General features: G+C 46.9%; 2 protein-coding genes across 5 annotated transcripts in view; one reads left to right on the top strand and one right to left on the bottom strand.

Annotated features, from left to right (window-relative positions):
- The window catches only part of SMYD1 (SET and MYND domain containing 1), a 57,896-nt gene that overhangs the window by 4,393 nt on the left and 30,358 nt on the right, over positions 1-23,145 (bottom strand). For 2 of the 4 annotated variants that reach the window (XM_081156932.1, XM_081156933.1), the window contains 4 exons: positions 20,791-20,883; positions 18,371-18,534; positions 17,243-17,411; positions 14,082-16,170 (listed from right to left, as the gene is read on the bottom strand). In XM_081156932.1, coding sequence (XP_081013058.1) covers positions 16,012-16,170; positions 17,243-17,411; positions 18,371-18,534; positions 20,791-20,883 — 585 coding nt within the window. In that variant the 3' untranslated portion in view covers positions 14,082-16,011. Of the gene's footprint in view, positions 1-14,081; positions 16,171-17,242; positions 17,412-18,370; positions 18,535-20,790; positions 20,884-23,145 lie in introns of those variants that run through there. The other 2 variants (XM_081156935.1, XM_081156934.1) reach the window with 1 other exon arrangement.
- Positions 326-5,062, top strand: FABP1 (fatty acid binding protein 1; the record flags this gene model as incomplete). Its single annotated transcript, XM_081156606.1, has 4 exons — positions 326-392; positions 2,091-2,263; positions 2,847-2,939; positions 5,012-5,062. The coding sequence occupies 4 exons, from the start codon at positions 326-328 to the stop codon at positions 5,060-5,062; spliced, it is 384 nt and encodes a 127-aa protein (XP_081012732.1).

The following is a 23,145-nucleotide window of genomic DNA, read 5'->3' as shown; positions in this document are numbered from 1 at the left end:
AGATATGTATATATACACATACATATATGCACACACATTTCATGGGAGAGTAGCACCTCAAAGGCTCCAGAACCATAGGCTTTGCTTTAGATTGAGACCCGTTAATGTTTGCTGAATTAGAGCAAATCTCTGCTATGCCCATCCTGGTTTTTTATCATTGACCATTGCTCTCAAGTTAATATTTGAACCTAGCCATACAGGAGGTGACAGATGCTGACCTATGGCCAACATTCAAAGGGGAAACAGCCTCCTATAAATCAGCACACACTGGACAGCCCCGCCAGCAGAGCTGCCTATCAACTGCGGAGGGAGCCTCATCGCCATCATGAACTTCTCCGGCAAGTACCAGCTGCAGAGCCAGGAAAACTTTGAGGCCTTCATGAAGGCAATTGGTGAGTGTTGAACTGGACACCAAGGCTGGTGGCCGTGGCAGTGAGTGTCTGGCCGGGCAGGTGGTGGCCAGTCATAAACGTAGCTCGATGTTGGGTTGGGAGGAGAGGTTCAGGCTTTATGCAAACCAGGGAAGTGTCATGCTTGTAACTCTTGCAGTCACAGGCAGCTTGTGCTAGTACTCACTGGACAAAGCCGCTCCATAGGCGAGTGGAAAGAGCGCTGAACTAGTGTCTGATTTGGGCCTACGCCACCTCTGCTAATAACTCACTGTGGGATTTTGTTCACTCATCCATCCATCCATCCATCCATCCATCCATCCATCCATCCATCCATTCATTCTTCTAACAAACTGATTCGAGGCCAACCGTATTCTGAGCACTGTGCTGGACAGCTACTAGGGAAACAGATAAAGATGAGCCACATTTCCAAAGTCACAGTTTACAGAGGAAAAAGAGGAGAAATGAATATAGTAAAGAATCTCCTAACATGTACTAAGTGTTCACTCAGCGCCAGGCACTGTGCTAAGCCCTTGATATGCAATATCCCATTGAATCCTATTTTTAAAAACCTCTGAGTTGGGTACTATTCTTCTTCCCATTTTACAGTCAAAGCAACTGAGGCCTTGAAAAGTTAAGGAATCCCAACCAAGGTCACTCAGGTAGGAAGTGTTTGCACCAGGATTTGAAGCAGGCACTGGTTCCCAGAGACCCCAGGTTCACCCCCCAGCCCCACCATGTTCCCCAGAGGATTGTGCAAGAGGATGTCGTGCTCACAGGAGGGCATGGAGAGATTTGATGGTGGTGAAGGGGGGCCTTGGCTAAACCTTGGAAGATCAGCAAGTGTCCACTAGGGGACCAGGAAAGGGAATTGTGCTTCAGGTAGAGGAAGCCTTATGGGCAAAGGGGCAATGTGACAAGGGAAGCGTGGCAAGAGGGAGAAGGGTGGGAAAGACAGAGAGAGGAGGACCTTCAGGGCCAGCAGAGAGCTTGGATCTTCTCCTGTAGGGCAAGTCATGCCACCTCTCTGTGTCCCACGTCCCTCACTTGTGCAACAGGATCCTGCCTGCCCACTGTCAACACATGTGGGTTTGTAAATCTCAATTCATATGACACCTTAGACACTCTCAAATTTGTAAAGCTCTGTCCCAGAGCAAGGGACTCCTGATACATCTTAGAGAGCCTTGCCAGCAGAAGTTGAGGTAGGGCTGGGTGGACAAGTGTTTACCAGGACAGTCCTAGCGTGTGCATGTTGCCCTGGCATAAGAGCACCCCCAACCCTATGTCTCACTCTCAGGAGCGACCTGGCTTGGAAGAGAAACTGTATGGGTCAACCTGAGTATAGAGGATGAACACTTGTGCTCAGAGAGCCAGTTCTCTGGGTGTTAAAGGCAGGGGAGTGAGTCAGGAGAGTGAGCCCGAACCAGGTGCTTGCCAGTGGAGAGGTTCTTCAGGCCAGAGGGGTGCCTTCTTTATAAAGCAACTGGCAAGACAGTGAGCCGGCCAGGGCAGGTCTACTCAAGCCACTGACCTTTCCTTTCAAAGGTCAAAGCCCATGTTGCTCTCAGGACTCCAGTACATGCCTGTGGCCTCCAGGGAGACACAGCACCTCCCTCTCCCCCTTTGTGCCACAGCGTCTCTGTCACCACCACCTTGCCACTCCCACCTCTGCCCATCTAAACCCCAGATGCTTCCCACCAGGTCTGCCTGATGACCTCATCCAGAAGGGGAAGGACATCAAGGGAGTGTCGGAAATCGTGCAGAATGGGAAGCACTTCAAGCTCACCATCACCACCGGGTCCAAGGTGATCCAGAACGAGTTCACCTTGGGCGAGGAGTGTGAGCTGGAGACCATGACCGGGGAGAAGGTCAAGGTAGGAGATGCCCCGTCAGCCACACTCTGCTCCCAGAACTTTTCTTGGAGCCTTTTTTTTTTTTTTTTTTTTGTACCAGATGATGCTCCAACCATCTGAGCCACCTGGCCACAGCTGGCTAGAAATTTTTTTTTTCTTTATCTTTATTGTTGCAAGTATTACAAATGTCCCCATTTTCCCCCCATTGATCTCCTCCACCCTGCACCCCTCCCCCAGGCCTTCACCCCACTATTGTCTGTGTCCTTGGGTTATGCATATGTGCATATAAATTCTTAGGTTAATCTCTCCCCACCCACCCACCCACCCACTGCCGCCTTCCCTCTGAGACCCCTCAGTCTGCTCCATGCTCCTGTGCCTCTGGGTCTATTTTGCTCATCGGTTTATTTTGTTCATTAGATTCCACATGTGAGTAAGATTATGTGCACCTCATTTCTGTTTAGAGCCAGAGAGCTGGGAGGTTGGCCTCATATAAAGGCGTGGTAGTTATAAGCAGAGACCCATGCAGGGGAGCCAACCTCATTGGCAAGGGTCTTGCTCCCTGCCCGGACCCTTCCTCACAGGCCATCTCTTCTGTCCCCTGCAGGCGGTGGTTCAGATGGAAGGTGAGAATAAACTGGTGACATCTTTCAAAGGCATCAAGTCCGTGACCGAACTCAACGGAGACACGATCACCAACGTAAGTTGACGCTCTGAGCCTGTGGCTCCCAGGGCCTGAGGGGAGAAGGTGCAGAGAGAGGAGCGGCCTTCCCGCCACCTTGGCTGTTGTCAGCCTCCGCTGCCACTTACTGAGGACCACTATGGACCAGGCAGTTGACACACGTTACCTCCAATCTTCCCAGCAACGCTGAGCTTTCTAAATGGGGAAACCAAGGCAACAAATAGCCAGGGAATGGCAGAGCTAGGGTTCCTCTGGCTGGGATCTGTCTCAGGGCTGCCGCCCTCAGTTGTACAACTGCACACCTTAGGGGGAGCCACTCCCACCAGAGACAGTTGAGATTTGCATACTTATTACAATGTTGCGGTGTCTGCCGGTAAGGAGCATTATTCTAACGAAACCAGTACAGTGCATGAGGGTAGCTTTCCAACAGACAAAAGAAGTGTTGTGAAGAAGGGGCCCCCTTTTCTGATTCACTAAAGACTCCTCATGTGAGGGCAGATGCTCCAGCTGGTGCTTCCCACTCCTCCTGGGCTCCTTCAGGCTGTCCGCCTACCACCACTTTCCTGGTCAGGATTCACCACCCCAGCCTCCCCCACTTCCTTCCCTCCTCACGGCCCTACCCTTCCTTCCCCAAACCTAAATAAGGTGGGGCAAGAGAAGTGCTTGGTAGGAGGAGACCCAGGGTCATGCAGAGCTAACAGCACAGCCCACCTTCCTCCTTCCACCTTCCTTGGGATGTAGCCACAGGACACGCTCACCGGCTAGAGGGCAGAAATCCATTCGTTGCCTCCTGGGGCCTCTGATTCACGGGCAACCCTTTCCACCGACACAACCCACATACAAAGAAGGCTTCATTTAGCCAAAAGTTGAGGCCTTTCGTTGCTTTTTCTATTTTATGATAGTGCAATAATTATTAGCCAGAACCCTTCTCTTCTGCCTCAGCACTAACCAAGATGCCACCGAGACCTCTGTGTGCCCTATGAGCCCGGGGCACTCAGTAAATGCTTTTGCCCTTTGGCATTTATAGGGCAATAATATCCATGGCAATGTTATGGCTGCTATGAATCTGGCACACTGTCTTGGAGTGTGCCACATCCCCCTTGGTGCCTGGCTGCTGGCCAGCCTCTCTGATCACGGCAGTGTTTCTCCATCAATTATGCCCCCTGGGTCTGCCTTTCCCTAGGCTATATTTTAGGGAATAACAACAGGCAGAATGCTTCCCAAAGGATGTGTCATCACTCAGTTCAAGTGGGAAAATCCCTCAACTAGGGAGAGTGTGAGAGTCAAGCATGAAACCTGAGGTTTCCCGACCCCACCCGGGCACATTCACAGCTGAGCAGGGAGGCACCAGAGAGGATCTGTCCTGGGTTAAGCCCCAGCCAATGTCCTTTGATATTCTCCCTCCCCTCTAATCCTTATATCTCCTATGAGGGAGGCTGGATGAGGGGTTTAATAGACTGATTGACCTGCTCAAGGTCATCTACAACGAGTTATAGAACCAAGGTTCAAACCCAAATCTTTTTATTCCATTCTATTGTTGCCGAAGCTAAGAGACTCCTTTTTAACTCTGATGACATTACCCAGCATCATTGCCACAATCTTGTTCAAGAGAATCAGTGAGAGCGAGGGGCAGGGAGAGAAAGGATCATGCCTCAAAAACTCAAAAAATGATGAGCCCAAGAAATCCAGCTTTTATATGCTTCACAGCTTTGGGAGGGAAATTATGCTCTACCTGCTATGTTCCAGGCTGGGTGCCTAGGTGTGCCTTTGCTATTTAATGCGTGTTTGGTACATAGTAGGCACTCAATGAAACTTTGAGAAACTGGACTGGAAGAGACTGGTTTTGATGGTCTTGCTCTAACAACCACTAATGTAGAAAAGAACTCAGTAAGAGTCAAGACAACTCTCCATGTGAGGAACTTAAGTGACAAAAAGACTGCCCACCCACCCTTTCTCTGGTCCTGTAAGGAAACAGTGGAATCTTTGGGCTGTTTGATCTGTCAGCATATTTAGAGCTATTTTGATGGCTTAGTTATCTCTTGCAATTCAACATCAGATGGGTAATGCATGATTTCTTTTCTGACTTTCAGACCATGACATTGGGCGACATTGTCTTCAAGAGAATCAGCAAGAAAATTTAGATAAGTCTGCATTCATATTCTTTTACTGTGTAAAATTGATGTAATAAAGTAAACTTTGTTCTAAAAAAAAAATCCTTGCTTGTTGATGGCCTCTCACTGATGGTGGTGTTGATATCAGTGAGCACAAACTTTAATCATCTGCATGTTCCATCCTAATGGGGTCAGGTCTGACGCACACCCCAGGCTGACCACTCGGGCGCCCCTAGAAGGAGCATGAAATGTGGCTGGATCTGTAAAACAGCCCTGGGCTCACTTTTCCTAGTACCTGTAGTTGGAACCAGAAGGTATGCAGGGTGCTGGCCAGAAGGGTGGCTCCCCATGGGGACAGAGAGCATTGCCACAGCGGCCTCACCCACCAGTGGACATGAACAGAAAGAGCAGGCACCGACCCACCAAATGAACAATTCCCTCCGAGGGAAGGGCTGAGTGAAGAGCTTAGCAAGAGGGGCCAGAAATAAAGGGGAAGCTTAGGAGGAAATTCCCTTCCTGCTAAGAGCAGAGGCAGGCTGTGGAGGAAGAATGATCTCTTTGAACAGTACCTTGTGCCAGGCTCTGGTAGTTGTCACCGGTTAAGCTTCATCTCCTGCAAATTTGCATGTGAAGTCCTAACCCGAGTTACCTCCAAATGTGACCTTATCTCAGAATAAGGCCATTGGGGATGCAACTAGTTAAGTTAAAGTGAGGTCATACTGGAGTAGCGTGGGCCACTAACCTAATACAGGTGGCATCCTCATTAAAAGGAGAGATTGGACACTAAGACACCTCCGGGAGAGTACACCGTGCAAAGACTGGAGTTGTGCTGTCAGAAGCCAAGGAATTACGAGAAGCTGGAGAGGGGCCTGGAACAGGTCCTTGCCTAGTGCCTTCAGAGGGAGCACGGCTCTGCCCTCACCTTGCTCTCAGGTTTCTGGCCCCAGACTGTAAGGGGATACATTTCTGTTGTTTAAGCCACCCCGTCTGTAGCATTTTGTTATGGCAGCCCGAGCAAACTGGTGTTCGTTCCCCATCTCTGAAGAGCTGCCAGCCTCTGACATTTCCACCTTCGTCACTGCTCTCAGCTTCCAGAACTGTGCCCAGCTCACAGAAAACTCTCAACAAAGAAACCCAGTTTTCCCCCTCTACTTTCACACAGTCCACTTTCTTGTGATACTTCTGATCACCCAATGTGTGTGGGGGGGGGGGGGTTCCCCCTACACCAAGCAATTTTAGGACACCAGCTCGGTGTGCTACAATTTAACTCAGTTCTCACACTAGATGCCCAGAGATGGTGTCAGATCCCACAGGTTAAGGGCTCAGTCCCGTGGGACCGCCACTTTCCCACACACTTTAGATGCCAATTGCAAGTAGTCAGCCCCCAGGTCACCCACCACTTCCTGTTGGACTTGGCTGCAAATCAGAGGTTCCCATGACCTTCTCCTCTTTGGATCCAATTATTCGCTAGAATAGCTCACAGAACTCAGGGACACACTCGCATTCGTCAGTTTATTACAGAATATGATAAAAAGTACAGATGAGCAGCCAGATAAAAAGGCACACAGGGGGAGGCCTGGGAGGGTCTGAGCACAGGAGCTTCTGTCCCTGTGGAGTTGGGGAGCGTGGCCCTCTCAGTACATAATTGTGCTCGCCAACCTGGAAGCCCTCTGAGCCCCATACTATTGGGGTTCTAGGGAGGCTGCCTCATGTAGGCACAATCAGTTATTAACTTCATTCCTAGCCCCTTTCCCTCCCTGAAGAAGTGGGAGGTGGAGCTGAAAATTACAACCTTGGCCTTTCTTACTGCTTCATCTTTCTGGTGACCAGCCCTGACCCAGGAGCCACCCAGGAGCCCACCCAGAGTCACCTCATTGGAACATAAGATGCCTCTAGTGCTCCTATGACTCTGGAATTTACAGGGGTTTGGGGAGCCCCATTTCAGGGACTGGGCATGAAGACCAAATGTATATTTCTTATTATAAATCACCATATCTTAATAAATAACTGAATAATAAATAAGTGAATCTGTCACAATTCCCTCTCCTGTTTTCAACTTCTAGAGTTGGAGTCCAATTACTTGTTCCTTAGATTATTTCGCAGTCAGCCTAAGGCATCTCCCTGCCTCTCTCTGTCGCCTGCAAACATCCCCCCTCCTAATAGCCACCTTCCTTATCAACAGAGCCTGTCGGATGCTTCCTTGCTCATTGCCCAGCACGTAAGAGACAAACTCCTAAACCTGCATTCAAGTCCCTGTATCAGGGGCCAGTCAGCTGTTTCTAAAAAAGCTAGAGAGGAAACATTCTCAGCGTCGTGGCCCATCCAGTCTCTGCCACACTCCTCAATTACGCTATAGCACGGAGGCAGCCACAGACAATACGCAGCTATGTTTCAATAAAACTTTACTTATGGGCACTGAAATGTGAATTTCATATTATTCTATATGTTATAAAATAATAATCTTCTTTTTTTTAGTCATTTAAACATGTGAAAACCACTCTCAGCACACACACTGCACAGAAGCAGGCGGCGGCCAGATCCGGCCCATGGACGGCAGCTGGCCGACCCTTGCTCAGTCAAGCCTGCCCGCCTTGTCGAGCTTCCCACGCTTTCCTGTACCACACACACCAGTCAGGCTAAACAACCTCTCATTCCGCTTGTGACTTAAGTGCCGCCTCTTTCAAGAAAGTTTTCTTAACTGCACATTTTATGTGCACTATTCTTTTGGAATGAAATTCTTCCTGCCTTGCACTGTATGTAGTGTTCCCCAGACATGTGCCTGCTTTCTCCCATGTGGCTGAGGGTCTTGGAAAAAGGGGACAGCATTATTTCAGGAGCTAAGGCCAACTTACGGAAAGAGTTTTGGAGCATCAATAAAAACTCAGAGTTGGGAGATACAAAAAAAATACAAAAAAACCAATGGCATACTACAAGACACCATTTACAAAAATAAGTTCCAAGTGAACTAAAGAGCTAAATCAATAAATGTGAAATATTACAAATAGATCTGATGGTAGATAAATAACTTGAATTACAGACGAGCTTCTTAAACACGGTGCAAAAACCATGAAAAAAAAAAAGGTTAATTCCTTTTACTACCTCAAAATTTTTTAATTTTATATGAAAAAAGACACTGTAAACAGCTTCAAAAAAAGCAACAATGCGGGAGAAAATATGTGTGGCTTACATAACAGAAGTCAATAGACAGAATATAAAAACCTCCCTCAAATTAGTAAAAAGACCAACAAGTCAATGGCAAGGTGGGCTGAGGACACTCATAAGGAATTCGCAAGATGAGATATGCTGAGTCTCAGAGTATTCAGGAAGGAGGAATGTAAGATGAGATATTTGTAAATCAAACTAGCAAAAGGTAAAAGGATTGGTAACATCCAGTGTTTGCAGGGTAGTGGAGATGGAAATTGGTACAGCCCGTATGGAATACCATTTAACAGTAGTCATTAATTTTTTCTCAGTGTGACTTGCCTAACACCTAGCAATGCCACTGCTGTATATCCCCCAGAGACATGTTTAAACACGTGCACAAAGAAATATATAAAGGTGCAACAGCCAAAAACTGAAAACAAATACCCATCTGTAAAAAAATATGGTTAAATAAACTGTGGCACAGCCATACTCTGAAATAACCTGTGGTAGATGAAATGAGCAAGACAGATCTATATGTACTGTCATAGAACTATCTTTAAGACAAAGCTTAATTTTTAAGAAAAAAGAGCAAGTTTTAGAACAATATCAACAGTATAATATTATTCATGTAAATTTTGTTAAAATGTGAAACAAAATTATCTATTTATATAGATTTACATATATATGTACATGTGTCCATGGATGTTTGTATAAGAGCCATTATGCTACAGTGGCAACAGGAATTGGGTGGGAGGTCCAGAGAACTTTTTTGCATTATTTATATTGTTTGAATCTTTTCTGAGGAAGTAATTTTGTGGAACTTTTTTTTTTTTAAATAAACAATGAATTCTTTAAAAAGCAGATGATGTAAAGTAAAAATATTGGACTTAAAGATATAATTCAACTAATTATGATTTTTTTTCTACCTCGGTTTTTTCATCTGTAAAATGGGCAATACAATACCTTCTCTCGTGTCTTTTATAAGGAGTCGATGCATGTGCCATCCAAGTGAAACGTATTATTGCCAATTGGATTCCTCAGGGAACTGCAGTTGGGTTTGACATTCAGACCATGAGCAGAAACTCTGTTATGCCCAGAGAAACACCAGTGAGCCGATGAAGAGGCACCCAGAGGAAAAGCAGTTTGCCTGGGACTACCCAGCTGATAAACGGGGAGCTGAGGTCCTTTGACTCTCAAGGCACAGGAGGAGGGAAGCAGTAGAAACAAGGTGTCTCAGCCTCTAGGGAGCTGAAAAATTCCCAATCTCCTTCTAACTGGAAACAGTGCTGGGTTTAGAAGGGGATTGTTTGTATGTCTTCACCTGAAAAGGAGAATACATTTTAAATACTGAACTTAGATTTTGTACAGGTGCCCAAAGAACTTTGGGCCCGAAACCTGCTTTAAGTAAATTGAGTAAACAGCCGTTGGTTTCATCAGCTCTTTTTCCCTTGACCTCTCTCCCCTCTCAACCCTCCTGCCTTCTCAGAGGGTGCTCCTGCACCCAAAAGCCAGCTGATTTGAGAAGAGCCAGTACTGGTGTCTATATCCACACAAAAGTAGACATTTCTTTTGTTGTTTTTCTTCTTTTTTTCTTTTTTAACTGATTGCCATTACAGTAAAGAAAGTGGTATTTTTTTTATGGGGAGGGGGCTCTCACTTAGTCCGTACTTAATCTTCAGAGCAGTTTTCTATACATACTAGAGGCCATCTCATGATTTTCTAGTATTTCTTACCAGAAAAACATGGAACTTATTGACCTTCTTTACAACCTATCTCATTCAGCCAAACCAGGGCTGGGCAGCACTAAGGTCTGAGTACACGGTGATCCTTGGGAGACTTGCTGTCTAGCAGGGAGGCCAACCCATAATCCACATGGCGACAGTGTGATCCGTGCAGTGGCACTATTGTGAACAAGCTCCAGACTTGCCTACCCACGAAAATGTCTCAGAGGAGGTGGCATCACAGCTGACTCACACAGCGTTCAGGGATTTTTTTATTTTTATTTTTTTGTCGGGGAGGTGCAGTGAAATGAGGGCTTGGCAAGAGATGAGGCAGAGAAGAACAGAGTCTCTGCCATAAATAATCCTTTACTCTTGTAAGGAGTTTGGACTTGATCCTGGAGACCCTGGGGTATCATGGAAGGGATTTCAGCTACAAGAATAGCATGATACTAAAGGCATTGTAGAAAAGTTATTCTGGCCTTGGTGCCGAGACTAATGAGAAAGGTCAAGGCAGGATATAGAGAGGCCATTAAGAGGCAGTGGCCATGGTCCAGGCAAGAGATGTTGAAAGCCTGAGCTAAGACAGCGTCTAAGAGCAAAGCAGAAAGGTCCAAGAGCATTAGGAATTGGAATCAATGGGCTCTAGTAACGAGGTGTGAGAAGTGTGTTAGGAACATATATGTCGGGGTTGTACCTGCAGGAAATAAGGCACACTCAAGGGTTCTCTTGACGAAAATTTAATGCAAGCACTGTCCATAAAGGTGCAGTTAGAGTAAAGGAAGCTGACAAGGTAAGTGAGAAGCCCAGGGACTAGCAACCACAGAAAGCCATTACCGTCCATAGGCCTGAAAGGGCAACGTGGGGATCAGCATTACTGGAGCTCAGTGAGAGCTAGAGCCATCAAAGAGCCACCCAACAGGAGCTGAGCCCTGGCTGGGCAGGGAGGGGCAGGGAAGGTAGAGTGGAGTGGGGGGTAACAGCCCACTTCTCTCTCCTTCTGCCTCCAGTCTCCTGCTGATGCCTCCTGTTGGCTGCAAATGCAGAGGCCAACCTTTCTGGGTACAGCAGGGCAGAGAAGAATGGGAAAGGGAGGTGGGTGAGTGAGCTGAGATGAACCAGCATGATGGGAACTCCTCTAGTTGCAGATGAAAGTCACTTAAACTGGCCTAGGCCGCAATTAGAGTGGGGTGTGGGGAAGGGGTGGCTCACTGGCTCCTATAACTGGAAAGACTAGATGAATCTCAAGGCTCACAACAATGTCATCAACAGTTTTTTTCTCTATTAATTCCTTTTCCTCCCTCAATGCCAGCTATGTTCTCCCAGAACTTTCCAGATGGTGAGTGGTGAGTATGACTACCAGCACCTCCAGGGTCACAAACTGAGAGCTTGCATTCCCAGAGAAGAGCAGGGACTCCTCCTTCTCTGATTCAGAAGGGCTCTGGCAAGGGTCCGATTGTCTGGCCTGAGTCACATGTAATGGTGTGTTGGAGCCAGAGAGCACTGGCGCCCAACTCAACATACAACTTGGTAGCTTGACACTGGCCATGGTGGGAGTGTTTACAACATGGAAATCAGCAACTGTTACAAGCATTTACCAGCACGCCATGACTCTTGGGCCATCGCTAGATGTCAGGACATGCTGTGCCATGATAGGTTCAGGCTGGGTCCTGAGCCAACCTGTCCCTAACAGTCCCCTAAGAACGTCATGGTGCAGAAGAACGGCTCTGGAGGAAGGGGGGGGTAACTGTTATCAGAAGTGGGGAGGAGAAGATGGGAAAGGACAAGCTACAGAAGCTCATTACAGGGGGTGAAGGAGAGGGAAGCATCTAAGATAATATCCCAGATCTTGGGGAACTCCGTGGGCGGCGAGGTGGTGAATGGAGGTCTTCAGGGAAGTGCCGAGTGAGTTCAGGTAGAAACAAGCTGAGCATGAATCGCCTGAACACCTGCCATGAAGAAGGGAAAATTCTTCCGCTCAAGAAACAGATACTCTAATGAGAGGTGAATAAAATGCGAAGGACAGGCTTACAAGGCCAAATGCAAGTGCCAGCAAAGGACGCAGGCACATAGCTGGACTGCCAGGGGCGGCGTCAAGCTGGAGTTCCCTGCACGGCCCCGGCAGGCCCAGGAAGGCGCAGGGTCCACAGAGGCTCCACGCGTGCCACGCCTGCCCAGGACTGGTGGGCAGAGGGCAGCGGTGGTGTGCTGGGTGAGAACTGAGAAACCCCCGCTGGTGGACTGGGAAGAGAAAGAAGGCAGATTGGACATGGCTTCCATGTGACAGAGAGGAAGGAAGATTCATTCTCAGGAGCCTGGGAATCAGGATTCAAGTCCCGAGCCTTCTGCTCAGAGGCTTGCGGCTGGGCCTGCACGGCTGGTCTGGGGGCTTGAGAGCAGGACTGCTGGGTGGGCAGGATGATGGCCTCCAAAGATGCCCATGTGCAAACTCCTGGGCCTGTGAGTGTGTTTCCTTACATGGCAAAAGAGATTTTGCAGATGTGACTAAGGGAAGGACTTTGAGAGGAGGAGATATCCTGGATGATCCCCAGTGGGCCCAATAAAGAGGGAGGCAGGGGGATCGGAGAAGGATGCCATTGCTGGCTGGGGGACCACAAACCAAAGAATGTGCACATTCTAGAAGGGGCTTTTAGGAGCTAAAAAAGCAAGAAACGGATTCCTCCCTAGAGCCTCCAGAAGGAACGCAGCTCTCCTGACACCTAGATTTTAGCCCAGTGAGACCCATTTTGGACTTCTGACCTCTAGAACTGTAAGGTAATAAATCTGCATTGTTTTAAGTCACTAAGTTCATGGCAATAAGTTATGGCAAGAGGCAACAAATACAACTCCTAAAGACATCTGAGAAACTGTGCCTGGACCCGAATGTCCTGAGACCAAACCCTGTGAGGTGGGGAGGCCAAGGCTGATAGTGAGACAGAGTGAGTGAGCCCAGGTGTTGGCCTGTGGTCACACTGCACATTGTGGGTCTGTGAGATTGATGAGGCCCTCCTGGACAGTGGGACACTGTCATTTGTATGTAATGCTGGGCCAGGAGGGGACAAGGAGCTTCCAGAAGTGCCGTTTAGCTTCACACACTGAGTGCTAATCATTCACAACTGTGCACACCTTGGTCCAGAAGCATGCACCTCTGACTGTCCTCAGAATGTTGCTATTTTCTCTGCTGTGTCCCAACTACATGGATTCCCTCCTGTGCCCTTAAGAGAAGTAAACTCTGAGCAATTCCCCCAAGCAGCGGCTGTACCTGGACTTTAATACATGTATTTGTTAGTATAATGGTGGTGCAATGGGTGGGTGGCTTAGTCTGAAGGGTAGTAATCAGAGGTTTTACACTGGTTTGTTATGACCTTGGGGGTGGAGGTTTCAGAATGCAGATTCCCCCCAGTTTAAGTAAAGATTTCTTTAGTGGTCTCTAAATTACCCATTCTGCTACTTCCATGTAGCAAACCCCATTTTACAGATTGACAACACTAGCAGTTAATGTGCTCTTCTAAAGTTAAGCTGATTACCATGGTGTAAATAGTCCCACTATGGCCAATTTCAAAGTATCAGTGTGGTGTTGATAAATGCAGAGTTGGGAAGAGATGTACACAGTCAGTTCTCAGAAGCTGGTAAGAGGTGGTTCCAGTACACTGCTTATCTCTACCCTTTACCTTCACTTTCTGATTGGGAGAAGGGACATCCCAACAGCAACATGGCTGGAATGCTCATGGAGCACTTATGATGGACCAGGGACTGTTCTAAGGGCTTTCCATTTTTAAATTTTAATTCTCACAGCAACTCTGTGTGGTAGGTGGAAATGGGGAAACTGAAGCATGGGTGAAATTACCAGTCCAAGCTAATAGCTTATGATACAAATTTAATTTGTCTCAGTGCCCATAATCTTGAGACCAAGATTATCTTAAAAGCTACACTAAAGTATTCTCTAAAACTTCACTGTCTAATACAGTAGCCACTAGCTACATTGGCTATTTTAATTGAAATTAAATAAAATTAAAAATTCACTTCCTCACTCATACTAGACACATTTTAAGTACCCAATAGTCACGTGCCGCTAGTGGCTACTGTACTGGATGACACAGATATAATACACTTCCATCATCACAGGAAGTTCTTTAAATAGTGCTGCCCTAAATAGATTGTCAGAAAGAAAGAAGCCACACATATTTGCTTGGAAACAGTGGATTTAATGTCCTTTGTTGATGGCTATAACATAAAAACTGAAAATACACAGTCCATGTCTCTTCTGCTCTGAGATCAGCAAAGTCATTCACTTATTACTTCATTCATTCAACACACATTAAGTGAGCACCTACTGTGTTTCAGGACCTGTGCTAGGTTCTGGAGATAGAAAGATGGGACACAGCTCCTGCCCTCCAGGAGCTCACAATCTGATAGAGGAGGCAGACAAGTATAAAGGCAATTACATACAATGCCATGAGGAGAGTTATGATGGGGGATTCAAGGGTGATACGAGAGACTCAGACAGGCAGCCAGCTGAATCAAAGGCATTCAGGGAAGGCTTCACGGAGGGGGTGAATTCCAAACTGGATGCTGAAAGATGAGTAGGAGTCAACAGGTTTGGGGTATTTTAGATAGAAAACTCAAAGAGAGGCACAGAGAACATGGGTCACTCAGGGACCTGCGAGTGACTGGGTTTGACTGAGGTCTAGGATGCAACAGAAGCAGGAGTCAGGCACTCTCGGGTGGTGTGCTGAGGAGGGACAGATGTTGGGGAGGGGAGAAAGAAATTTTTTTCTGGATGTGCTGAGTTTGATGTGCCTGCAGAACATTCAAGAGGGTATGTGGGGCTGGAGCTCGAGAGCAAGGTTGGGAGATACGGATTTAAGACTCTCAGACTCAAGGCGGTGAACAAAGCCAGGGCCTGCCGAGCTCATGCAGAGAATGTGTGCAGACTGAGGTGAAACTAAAGTAAGAGTGACCAGAATGAACAAAACCAACTACGGGAAATGCCAAGATATCAAGGCATGCGGAGAGACAGGAACAGAGAGAGACTGAGAAACCACATCAGAGCATCAGCAAAGGAAGTGGTGTTCCAGAAATCAGCCCTGGGAGTGTCAACTGATGCAGAGATGCCAAGTGACATAAGGACCCAAAAGTACCCACTAGAGTGGACCTTGATAAAATCTCTGCTAGTGGAGTTCAGGAAGTCAGCCTTCGGTGGTTTCAGGAAGAAATGAAAAGTGAAGGAAATAAGACAATAACTATGAGAGACAAACCCTTTAAAAAAAAAATACTCAGCTGTGAAGATTATGGCTGCAGATTACCCCCAGCATGTTTACTGGCTGCACTGAAAAAGCCAGGGGACAGAGAAATGTCCAGGATCCAAGGCAGAAGAGTAATAGGTGAAGCGAGGCCCTTGCAAGGACAGGGGGGAAGGAGCCCAGAGCAGGTGCAGGAGGCGGCTCCTGGCCACTGGTGTGAGGAGGGCAGGGAAAGGTGGGTGGAGACACGACACGCGTGAATGTAGGAGGAGGGAACTGAGGGAATCCCAGGGACATGTGTTTCCAAGTTTCTCCCTCAGCTTCCCCCTGAAAAGCCTTCTCCCATCCTAGTCAGACAAACCCTGAATATTCCAGACCGTGGGTGAGACCAGCAGCCCCAGAGACACCTGCACAGATGGGTGAGCAGCCACCTGAGACTCCAAGTGCCTGCCACCCTCAGCTCAGATGTCATCCCCTCTGTGACATTCCACTTGTAGATACACACACACACCAGACGTGCCCTCTACCGCACCCCTCTCTCCATATGGTTTACATTGCATTTATTATCACACAGTGCTTTTAATTGTTTCTTTACATTTTACCTCCCCAGCTACTCTTGGAGCATCTTTATCTCTAAGGCCTACTACCCAATAAACATTTGTTGGGCTATAGCATGAGTTAAACTGAATCAAACTGAGTTGAGATGACCCAAAATGACACCGGGGAACACAGAGCAGTACATTCCCATAGCAACAAAGTTGAGCATTCCTCTGACTTCCTCATCAAGGGTCTCTCCAGAAACCCACTACCTCCAGGGTGTCTCCCCAGGTCCCCAGCCATGGTCCCCCCCCTCCCCCCCCGACCAGGCAGGTCCTCATTGCTTCTTATGGAACAGAGGTGGCGCTGGCTCACTGCTGGGCTCAGCCATGACCTGCATGGGCTGGTTGTTCAGGGCGGCCTCGCGCATCTTGTGATACATGAACTCGTTCTGATGGAACAGGCGCAGCTCCATCTCTGTCTGCACCCGCATGGCCTGTGGGATGCAGATACACCATAAACAGTGAGGACAAGCCCCCAGGACATCTTGGTCTCTGGCTTACCTTGGCCCTTTTGGAAAGGGCAGACACTGGGGTAAATGACTCTCAGCCACCAAGATTCAACTCTACCGCCGCAGACAATACATCCACCGGGGGCCTAATGTCCTGCCAGTGGCATCAGTTTGTTAGGGAGAGGGCGTCAGGCCCCCAGACAGTAGCTGAGGGATTTTTCTCAGGAACCATCAAGTGGGGACCTGGATTTGAACCCTGGCCCCTGCATTTGGGTCCCACCTAAGATCGTGGGACCTTATGCAAGAGATTGAACCCGTTCGGCCCTCAGTCTCTTTGTATATGAAATGGGTATGATTCCTTCATACTTCCCAATAGGCCAGGAAAATTACCATATGTTACACACACACACACAAAGCCCTCACTGTCCCGTATGTTCATTCAAGAAATATTTATCCAAGGCCAGGCATCGCTGAGGGGCTGAGGAAGCAGCAGTGGACAAGACTGACAAACACTCTGCCTTTGACAAGGTTAATACACTAGACATGAAGTTGGTCTTCCCATACACTTTATGACCCCAAGCCTGTCCTCTTTCCCTGCACTGCACTGTCTGAGGACAGCTCCCTGAACTCTGTCACTCTGAAATAAACCCGCCCTTTGAAGCACAGAGCAAACCAGCAGCCACTGAGAGCATGCACGTGCCAGGCACGAGTCTCAGTGCTGTTCACACAGCAACTCACCGAGCCCTTGCTCCAACCCTTCTCCATTTCCTCCACTTACCAATGAGGAGACTGAGCCCACACATTTAATATCTGCAGTCCCAGGGTTCAAGCCTCAGCTTGTCATCCACCAGCTATATGACTATGAGTAGATTACTCCCTTCCCTGGGCCTCAGTTTCCTCAGATGTAAAACAAGGAGAGTGGGCTAAAGCCTTTCTGAGTTCCCTTCAGGTCTAGCAGGCAATCTAGGGACTTTCCAAAAACAGTGTTCAGAAGTCAGCTCTCATCCTCAGAGAGCTCAGAGCAGGCAGAGGGGCCCAGTGTTGAGATGCTACTTGCCTCTAAGTCCTTGGTAATTGGGTGGGTGGGTCCGTGTGTCACCAAGAGAATGGCATAGGCTTTGCAGATCATACCATGCCCCACCTCGATGTTACCAGCATGCCAGTTGGTCAGCCCTGCCCGCATCATGGCCATGCCCAGTTGAGCATTGTTGGGATGGTAGAGCTTCCTGTAGGGGCATATGAAATAATCATAACACATAATCCCAACCTTTCTTATATCTGCAGAGTATCTGACAACTTATAAAGTACTCTCATTGAAGTCCATCTGGTTTCCCACCAATGCCACGAAGCATCTGCAGCCCGTTGGGGAGGGACTGAGGCACAGACAGGTGGGTGAATTGCTGAAAACTCCACACAGTGAAGCTGTAAGAGCTGAGACTCTGCCTGAGCCACTAAGCCACATCCTCATGAGGAATCAGGATTGTACTCTGAACATTACTGCAGGAAGCTGGGACCTCTCAGGTGCACCCCAGTCCTCTCTCTGAAGAGCAGTAGAAAGGTCAAAGGGACAAAAAAATAACTAACTTCAATGTCCTTCTTGGGACAGAATTGTATTTTTCCCTCCTCGGCACCTTCTTAACAGAGCTTCCTTGGGACATGTTATCTAGTTTTCCCACATTTTATTTATGAGGAACATCCTCCCCCCAAAAATGAACCTTCTTGTGCCAATGTAGTCATTTGGCCAGAAGTACAAACTCACATGCCATTGTGGACAGTGAGGACATTGGCAGAGGGAAGGCAAGGGCATTCTATTTTATAATTTATCATTTTAATGAAAGAAAGCTCGCAGGATTTTCTGTGTTGATTGTTAGGGTGGAACCTCTCTGAGCACTTGAAATCAAGCTGGACTTGGCCGTCAGGAAATCAGAAGCAGAAGCCACCAGCAAGTAATGGATGAGCTGAAGGGTTTGGGAAAGACCAGGGGTGACAAATAGGTTTCATCTCAGTACCAACTCTGATTATTTGGGCATTACTACTAGGAGCACCGTGATAAAAAGGCTCCATTGTAGAGTCCTGATTACTGTGGGTACAGAAGGGAGAGATAGCAATATGTGTGCCATCTATTTTCCTGCCTGGAATAGACACATTTCCAGGAGATAATCTGAGACCCAGGATTGTCACCTACACATAGCCATCCACCATCCTCCTGGCGTAGTATGAGGCCTCCTCAAACGCTTGGAGGTAGGAGAGGACCTCCGAAACAATGCTCAGCATCCTCAGCATGTAGATGTTGGTGTCAGAAAACACTGACTCCTGCTTCTCCAGGCACTCCCGGCATAATCTCACAACCTGGAAGAGACAGGCCCTGTCCATTACCAACACGCCGTAGCACATACTTAATTCACATACAGGAGCAGCAAGATGACATTGGAGACACCTTCTTTGAAAGTTGAGGAGATTGCTAACAAGTTGGAAAGCAACAGTTTGTGATTTGAATAGCAAAATGGTCCTATTTGGGTAAGACGTAGGGATGGGAAGGGTAACAGTGGAGTTACAACTGACTAGCAAGACAAGGAGTTTTCATATACAAGGCAGTTGGTAGCAGGGAATTATGAAAGATATATATCTATCTTTATATCATTATACATATATATTTGTTCTCACAAGAATGCAATGAGATAGTTGCTACTAATCTTCTCGTTTTACCAGATAAGAAACTGAAGCACAGAGAGGGTAAGTGCTTTGCTGAAGTCACACAGGTAGTGAGCAATGGAGCAAACCAAGCAATCGAGTTTTATTATAACCACCTTTCCTATGATTCTCTACACTGGCTGTGCTCTGGAATCACCTGGAGACCTTTTTTAAAACACCTATTTCTTGGCCTTACCCTCGGTCCAATTGAAGCCCAATATCTGGGGGAGGGACCCTGGCCTCTGTCGTTTGTATAAGCCCCTGGGTGGTCCTTATGCACAGTGAAGTTGAACAGTCAGGTTGGCCTGCTTGAAGTACGAGGGATGGCTAGGCAGAGAGGGAGGCTCACAGGAAGCTGGAAGACCCATCAGAACACCCCATTGGTCCTGGTGAGAAGTAAGATGACCTTGACCCTGGTCAGCTTGGAGTCAGGCTTTTCCCACTGATTCACGTGCAGACAAAGGCTCCGGCTGCCGTCTGCAAAGTTAGACGGTCCTTAGACTTCAGTTGTTCAGTTCTCCTTTCTCTCTTGTCACTCTCATGGGAGAAATGCCACACAATTCTTTCCATTTTAAATGAGTGGAAACTAATTTTGCTCTGAGACTCTCCCAGAGGCCCATGAGGCAACTGGGTGGCGGTGCGGCAAAATACGGGCTGGCAATCCACCCTAAACGCAATTCTCTAAGCCCGCCGGGCAGTGTCCAGCCCCACCCCTGCCCTGGCCACTTTGAATGGAGAAAGGGAGAAATGAAGAGGAGGAGGGAGGCCAGGGGAACGGAGCCAGTGGGGCCTCCCTGGCCGCTCCGGCTCCGATCTCCTGCCTCTGACATAGATTTTCCATATTGTTCAATAACACTTTGTTCAGGTGACTGTCTCTCCCATCTGACAGAACTCCTGGGCCTGAAGGAGCATATCGATCACCCCAGTAAGGGCTCAAAAATGTGCAGTGAATGAGTAAAGGGTGAAAATGAAGACCCAGCTCCACACCTGAGCTGTTTAAAGAGCTTGTGGGGGGAATTTGGATTTATGGTCCCTGTGCTCTGTTGCAGATAAATCACACCTTAGGAGATGAGCACAAGAATCTATATTTCCAAAAAGCTGCCTACGTGAGTTCAATGCAAATGCTCTGCAGGTCAGTGTCTGGCAGCAGGTATCAACTTTGAATGCACACTGAAATCACTTGTGAGCTTTAAAAGTCCTGATGTCTGGCCCAGCCAGCATGGCTCAGCGGTTGAGCATTGACCTAGGACCCAGGAGATCATGGTTCGATTCCCAGTCAGGGCACATGCCCAGGCTTGATTCCTGGTACAGGGTGCGCAGGAGGCAGTCGATCAACGAGTCTCTCTCATCATTGATGTTTCTTTCTCTCTCCCTCTCCCTTTCTCTCTCTGAAGTCAATAAAAACTTTTTTTTTTTAATTCTGATGTCTGGGTCCCACACCCAAGAGATCCTGGTAAAATTGTCCTGGGCCAAGATCCAAGCAGTAGGATTTTTCAATGGTTCTAGTATGCAGCCAGTTGAGAACTCCTGGTGCTTCGAGAGCCAGGGTTGAAGGCTCAGAGACTGGAAATTGTCACCAGGACGTGCATGGGAAATCAAACAACCCCCTGCCATCTCCATTTCTCCATTTCTGACGCCAACTTGAGACATCACAAATGCCACAGGGACATTTTTCAGGCTGCCTGTGTTCTTCTCAGACCCAGTTTCAGCCGGTTGAACAGTCACTGAGAATACACCCCTCAGAAGTGCTAAAAGCTTAAGGGTAAGAGGATACCTGGTCTCAACAAAGGGACATCCTCAGAAAAACAACCTGCTTGGTAGCCTCCACCTTTACCCCACCCCATTTCCCTCCCTTCCTAGAGAACCTTTCTGCCCTCTTCGCCTCCCCTACCCCCGACAGAAATGAATTCTTACCTCGTGGTACAAGCCCTCGGAGCGAGCCTTGTCAATTTTTTCTAGTGTATCCTTGGAGGATTGTATCATCTCCTTTACCACATCCTGAGAGGGCTGGGAGAGGGAGGGACACCGAGTTACATCTTTGCATGGCTGCCATCTTTGACATTGAATGTAGTGCAAAATCAATGCCTTCTTCATTCTGAATGTTTCGCTTCTATAAATGCTGTGCAAGATCCCTATAGCTTTTCCAGCTCCCTCACCGTGCTTCTGGCTCTTGCTGTGTTTTCCATTGACCAAGGCCCAGAGCCTTGCTGCCAGCCAATCATCCCAACACTGTGCTCATGCCAGAGCTTTGGACCCAGTGCAGAATTGGACATTGACCTCTCTTGTATTTTCTCTGGCATTTTGGATTCTCACTCTAGCACCTAAAATATTTCCCATTTTTCCTCTGTACTTCAAGTCAGCTGTATATACTACAAATATGCCCTTGCTTTTTTGTCTTCGCCCAAGTCTTTGATTTAAATACTGGCCAGCACAGACAGGGCTGAGGACAGAGCCTGAGGACTTGACTAAAAATTTGTACTCGGTTTGCCATTAGAGATCATGAAAGACAGCCCTTGTGGCGATGGGCATCCCAACCCTTCCAGTGTCTTAGCATCCAGTTCATATTGCCTTGTCTTCACCAAAAGCATATTATGAGAGACTTTGTCAGCTGTCTCTGTGAAATCTAGACTCAGTGGGCTTATTGTATTTGCCTGAGCAGTACAGTGATATCATTTTTAAAAAAAGAGAGAGAGATTTTGATATTTGAGGCAAGGAGGTACCATAATTAAGAAGTCTATGAGAAAGGGGGGGTGAGGAATGGGGACACTTATAATAGTGCCAACAATTTAAAAAATTAAAAGTAAGTTAAAAAAAGAAAAAGAAGTCCATGAGGGCACCATAATTTCAAAGAAAAGGTGCCACGTTTTTTCAAAGTCCAAAGGAAAAGTTTACTTGCTATGCTTATCCATATTAGAGGCTCTTTTCTGGTATTTTGGTTTTTGCTTAGGCAAATCTGATAAAGCTTTTTTCCGAAATGAAAATAACTTTATCGTTTATTCTGACTGTAAAATAGGTGTGTGGAAGCTGTAAAAAATTAAAACATATGAAAAAAGTATGGAGAAAAAGCTAGAAATCCCCAGAACCTACCCAAAGATGGACACAGTGTTTTGAGGAACATTTTACAATGCATATATATAGGAATAATATTTAAATATTTAACAGCTGATACATAAAGGCGCTGACCAACCAGAACAGACACTAACCATCGATGGTGAGTTTTCCTACCATGGCCTTTGCAGTGTGTATTGGCTGTATTGCAATCCTGTATGTGCACACATGCATGTGTGTGTATGTGCCAAGAGCATCAAATATTTTTTTCTAACTGGAATTATATCATATTTCTGTTTATATATTTTTTTAATTTTATTTTTTAATAATAGTTTACATTCAATATTACTTTATATTAGTTTCAGATATACAGCATAGTGGTTAGATAATCATATAATCAATAAACAAAACATTTCCCCTAGTACCCACCTGGCACCATGCATAGTTATTACAATATTATTGACTATATTCCCTATGCTGTACTTTACATCCCTGTGACTATTTTGTAACTACCCATTTGTAGTTCTTTATCTCTTCACCTTTTTCACCCACCCCCCAAACCCCCTCCCTCTGGCAACCATCACTCTCTTCTCTCTATCTATGGATCTGTTTCAATTTTGTTTATTTATTTTGTTCTTTAGATTCCACATATAAATGAAATGATATGATATTTGTCTTTCTCTGACTTATTTCACTTACATAATACCCTCTAGGTCTATCCACACTGACTCAAATGATAAGATTTCATTCCTTTTTATGGCTGAGTAATATTCTATTGTATATATGTACCACTTTTTTTTTTTTTTAATCCTTACTCGAGGATATTTTTTCCCCATTGCTTTTCAGAGAGAGAGAGAGAAACATGGATGTGAGTGAGCCCGACTGGGGCCAGGGATCGAGCCTGCAACTGAGGTACATGTTCTTGACGGGAATCGAACCTGAGAGTCCTCATTCAGTCCAAAGGCTGGTGCTCTAACCACCGAGTCCAACCGGCTAGGGCTGTACCACTTCTTTTTTATCCACTTATCTATTGATGGGCACTTGGGTTGCTTCCATATCTTGGCCATTGAAATAACACTGCAATGAATTAGTGTTTGGGGTTTCTTTGGATATCTAGCCAGAAGTGGAATTGCTGGGTCATAGGCAGCTCCATTTTTAATTTTTTGAGGACCCCCCATACTGTTTTCCATAGTGGCCGCCCCAATCTGCGTTCCCACCAAC

This window comes from Miniopterus schreibersii (genome assembly GCF_964146895.1).
Source record: "Miniopterus schreibersii genome assembly, chromosome: 13".
Taxonomy (NCBI): domain Eukaryota; kingdom Metazoa; phylum Chordata; class Mammalia; order Chiroptera; family Miniopteridae; genus Miniopterus; species Miniopterus schreibersii.
The sequence above is the reverse complement of the archived record's forward strand: the minus strand, read 5'-3'. Positions and strand labels throughout refer to the sequence as shown.